General features: G+C 42.2%; 1 protein-coding gene across 1 annotated transcript in view; it reads left to right on the top strand.

Annotated features, from left to right (window-relative positions):
- The first annotated feature begins 857 nt into the window (after positions 1–857).
- CMTR1 (cap methyltransferase 1) overlaps positions 858–3,878 on the top strand; it is a 51,992-nt gene continuing 48,971 nt past the window's right edge. Inside the window, 1 exon segment of the mRNA XM_006148624.3 lies at positions 858–1,026. Coding sequence (XP_006148686.2) covers positions 879–1,026 — 148 coding nt within the window. The 5' untranslated portion in view covers positions 858–878.

The following is a 3,878-nucleotide window of genomic DNA, read 5'->3' as shown; positions in this document are numbered from 1 at the left end:
CGGCCATGTGGGAGTCCAGCGCCATCAACCACCATGCCACCTGCCAGCCCCTTGACTGTGTTTTAACTTGATCATTCCTTGAGTTTTAGGGTCTCCTAATAATTTCATTTTCATCCTATTTCTTTTTTCTTTCTTATATCTTATGTACATATCCAGGGGCATGGATGATGGTGATGCAATGCCTGTTTCCATTCTTTTCATGGAAATGGGTTTCTGTTCTTAAAGTTACTATTTTTGTACATCAGTCCTATGATATAGCTACCTCCAGCCCCAGTACTTTCCCACTCTTCTGTTTCCACGTCCTAAGTGAATCGCTGCTTTCATTCCTTACTCTGGTTATAAACTTTCTTAGTTCTTTCATGGTTTCAAATATTATGAACAAACCAAAAGCTGGTTTTATACTGTGTAATCTCTTAGCTGTTCTGGTCAGATAATAATGGTGATGAAAATAATTATGGGATGGTCCCTTTGCCTTAGAAATATTAGTTGATATTTATCAGGTTTGGTGGTTCATTTTCAGTGTAGGTTGTCATTCATGGCCAATTTTGCATAAAAAATAGAGAATAACAAGTACTCAAGGCCTTTCTTCCCTTGTGGCTTGCGGAGTTGATTCATGACTTCTGATATTTGACACCAGTGACCCCAGAGGCCTCTGGGTCTATGAGCCTCACATTTTCCAGAAAAACTAACAGCTATTTTGAAAACCAGAGCTTGGCTGGCATCCTTCCTAGACCTCATACTGAGGGAGAGGCTATTCAAATGCTGGCACTGGAGGATGTTTGGAGTTGCCAAAACTCATCCCATTGATGGTTTATACTTCGGAATTCCTGCTCTGATTCTAGTGGCTCTGACCCAAGGAGAGCTGACAGTCTGGATTTATGTTTGCAGTAACAATGAGGAGGAGAGCTGACCCAGAATGCACTGCCCCCATCAAGAAACAGAAAAAAAGAGTTGCAGAGCTTGGCCTGAACCTCAGCTCCACATCCGACGATGAACCTCTTTCTTCTGTCAGTCATGCGGCAAAAGGTATGCTTGCCTCTGTAGTCAGAATCCCTGGTGCCTGATGCCTGAAGTGAGTCGAATATAGTCCACTGCTCCGTGGAGAAAATTTGGCAAATTCTACAGAGATGTTGGCCATCAATTCTCTTCCCTTCTGCCATTCTCCTACTGAGAGTAGAGAAAGTTGTTTCAAATAAGTTGGAATTGCTCCACCAGTGCCTTAAATTCTGTTGCTGGTCCTTCAGTAAGTGGTACTCTTTTGCTGCCTTAAACTAGTAAGTAGTAGTGAGTCTTGGGTGCCTACTGCTTGTAATAGCTATAGATCCTGGGGGTCTTGCATAGGGGATGGGCTCTACTAGAGCATTCTAGCTCAATTATCAGGTGTTTTTATGTTGGTTTCTCAATGCCTTCAGTAGTTGTGGTCAGAAACACCCAGCTGTATTGGAACATCACTATGTTCACTGTTTACATTAAGCTCAAAGCATTTTACTGAAACTAGCATTTTGCTTTACCTGTTTCTTAGGGTTATGGACAGCTACAATGTCCACAGATGCTTTCTAAGAAATCATGAAGTGTCTAGGAGCTCACCTCAAACATCAAACAATTCCAAGCAGTTCAGTTTGCATTGACCTTAACTTGCCAGCTGCGAGAGTTTCCTAGGACTACTGTAACAAGTCACCACAAAGTGGGTGGCTAAAAGCAACAGAAATGCATTGCCCACTGTTTGGGAGGCCTGAAATTAAGGTGTCCACAGACCCTTGGGAAGGCCTTGCTTACCTCTAGCTCTTGGTGATTGTCCGAAATCCTTGGCATTCCTTGGCTTCTGGCAGCATAATTCCATCTCTGCCTCCACCTTCCCTCTGTCTGTATCCAAATTTCCTTCTCCTTATAAGGATTTTCGTCATTGCATTATGGCCACCCTAATCTAGTATTACCTTATTTTAAATTGATTACATCTGCAGAGAACCTCTTTCCAAATACAGTTGCGTTCACAGGCTCTGTGACTTTGGGGGCCACAGTATATAACCAGTACACCAGCAGGCTTGCATTTTATACCCTCTGTTGGAATGAAATTTGGTAACAGATTGGTGACTAAGAGGGTGTGAAGCATCCTTTGAGGGTGGTAGGAAATACAGTTTATTCACAAGTGTTAGACTAATTGAAGGGCAGTTAACTCATCTGCTGTTACTGAGAGGCTGGTCCAGGGAGAAGCTTGGCAGGTGGTATAGCTAGTGAAGTATTTGGTGTGGCAGTGTTCTGTGCTAGATAAGAGACCCTTATAACCTTGTGTGTGGAAGTACGTGTTCCTTTAAAGTCTGATGGGGTCCATGGAAGGTGAAAAAGGCTACAGATGTAATTGGTGTTTCTAGGTAGGATGACAAAAATAGATTTGGATATGTTGGTTCTAAGGACTGTTGAGAAAAGAGACTTCTGCTTCTTACCTGGGATTTGAGCCGAGCCGTTTGGTGAAGGCATAATGTCCTTGGGGGCTCTGAGAATTGAAAGAGATGACCTGGAAGGGAAGAAGAGAGAGCACCTGGGGAAAAAGGGATACTTAGGTGGTGGAGGTATCTAATTCTAAGTAGATCTTGGGGGACTTTTGCTTTTAAGTAACATATCTGAGAAGTAAGGAGAACAGCTTCTAGGTAGAAGAAGCAAATGTATAAGAATTCTTTAAGGAAGCTTGATTTAAAGGTCAAGCTTTTAATATGTGACCGTGAATTGCGGTTATTCCCCTCCCAATATCCCACATACACACACACTCCCTTTAATTTTACAAAATAGCTTTAACCTTTTCTGGAAGTAGCACCACATGACTCAGGATTGACTATTGCTGCTGGTACATAGAAAGAAAATCGAGAGGTGGCCAGAACCTTCTGTGTGTCTGGCAGTAGGCCAGTTGGTCCCTTTCATTTGCAGAAAATGAGGCGGGAGGCAGAGGCAAACCAGCATTACTGGATTTTCCCAGGTGAACTTTTGGGAAAGGGAAGCTCTACATTGACACAAAAACTGAGATGTAGTCTGGCGTTTTCATCATTGAGAGTTTTCTCTGCCTCCCTCTCCACCAAAACCTGGCATGGAATAAACACTCAGTAAATACTTACTAAATAGAACTGATAAGGGCAACAATAGTATCTTTCCCAAGAAGCTTAAAATGCTTCATATCTTTCATTTAGCCTCTCCCTCCTCCAGTCTGCAGAAAATAGATTCATTAAGTACTTTAATGTTTATATCATCTGTATCCCGTGTCAGCTCTTAGGCCTCCCCTGGTGGATATGCCCTGCTAGTTTGCTGTCTTGTCAGAAACGAAACGGACAAGCAGGGTTCCTATTCAAGCCATTGCGTTGAAGCACGGTGTTTCCATTTGCCCCAGCCACTCTTATCTGAACATACTGTTCAAATTGGTGATGGAAAGGGAGGACAATTTGGAAAACAGAAAAACAGTGGTTACTATTTCTGGCTGTCTGAACCTTGTTTTTCTTCCTGTGCTAGATCAATTCAATGACTCATTAATAGATCTGTTTAGTTTAAGCCATTTGTTTATTTTATATTATTCACAAGGTAGCTGCATTAGCAGATAAGAGATTTTTATCAGTCAGAGTAAAGAAAAAAAGGCATGTTGCTGTCATGGCCACTGTTGAATCATGTGTTCTTTTGAGTATTTTTTCTGCCAGAGGGCAAAGCTGGAGAGAGAGAGGGAGGGAGAGAGAGAGAAAGAAATCACCCCTAGAGGGTATGGCCATGCCATCTCTTCTCCTATATTCTCTTTTTAGGATTTTGGGTATGCATGCAAACATACCCAGTGTGATTTTCAAGCTGCCAGATGCCACACCACCTGCCGGTTCCTTTTCTTTTTTTCTTTTTTAAAGAATTATTTT

The sequence above is a fragment of the Tupaia chinensis genome, unplaced genomic scaffold (genome assembly GCF_000334495.1).
Source record: "Tupaia chinensis unplaced genomic scaffold, TupChi_1.0 Scaffold000238_1, whole genome shotgun sequence".
In the NCBI taxonomy this organism is placed as follows: Eukaryota; Metazoa; Chordata; class Mammalia; order Scandentia; family Tupaiidae; genus Tupaia; species Tupaia belangeri.
Note: the sequence above shows the minus strand (reverse complement) of the source record. Positions and strands in the feature narration are given on the sequence as shown.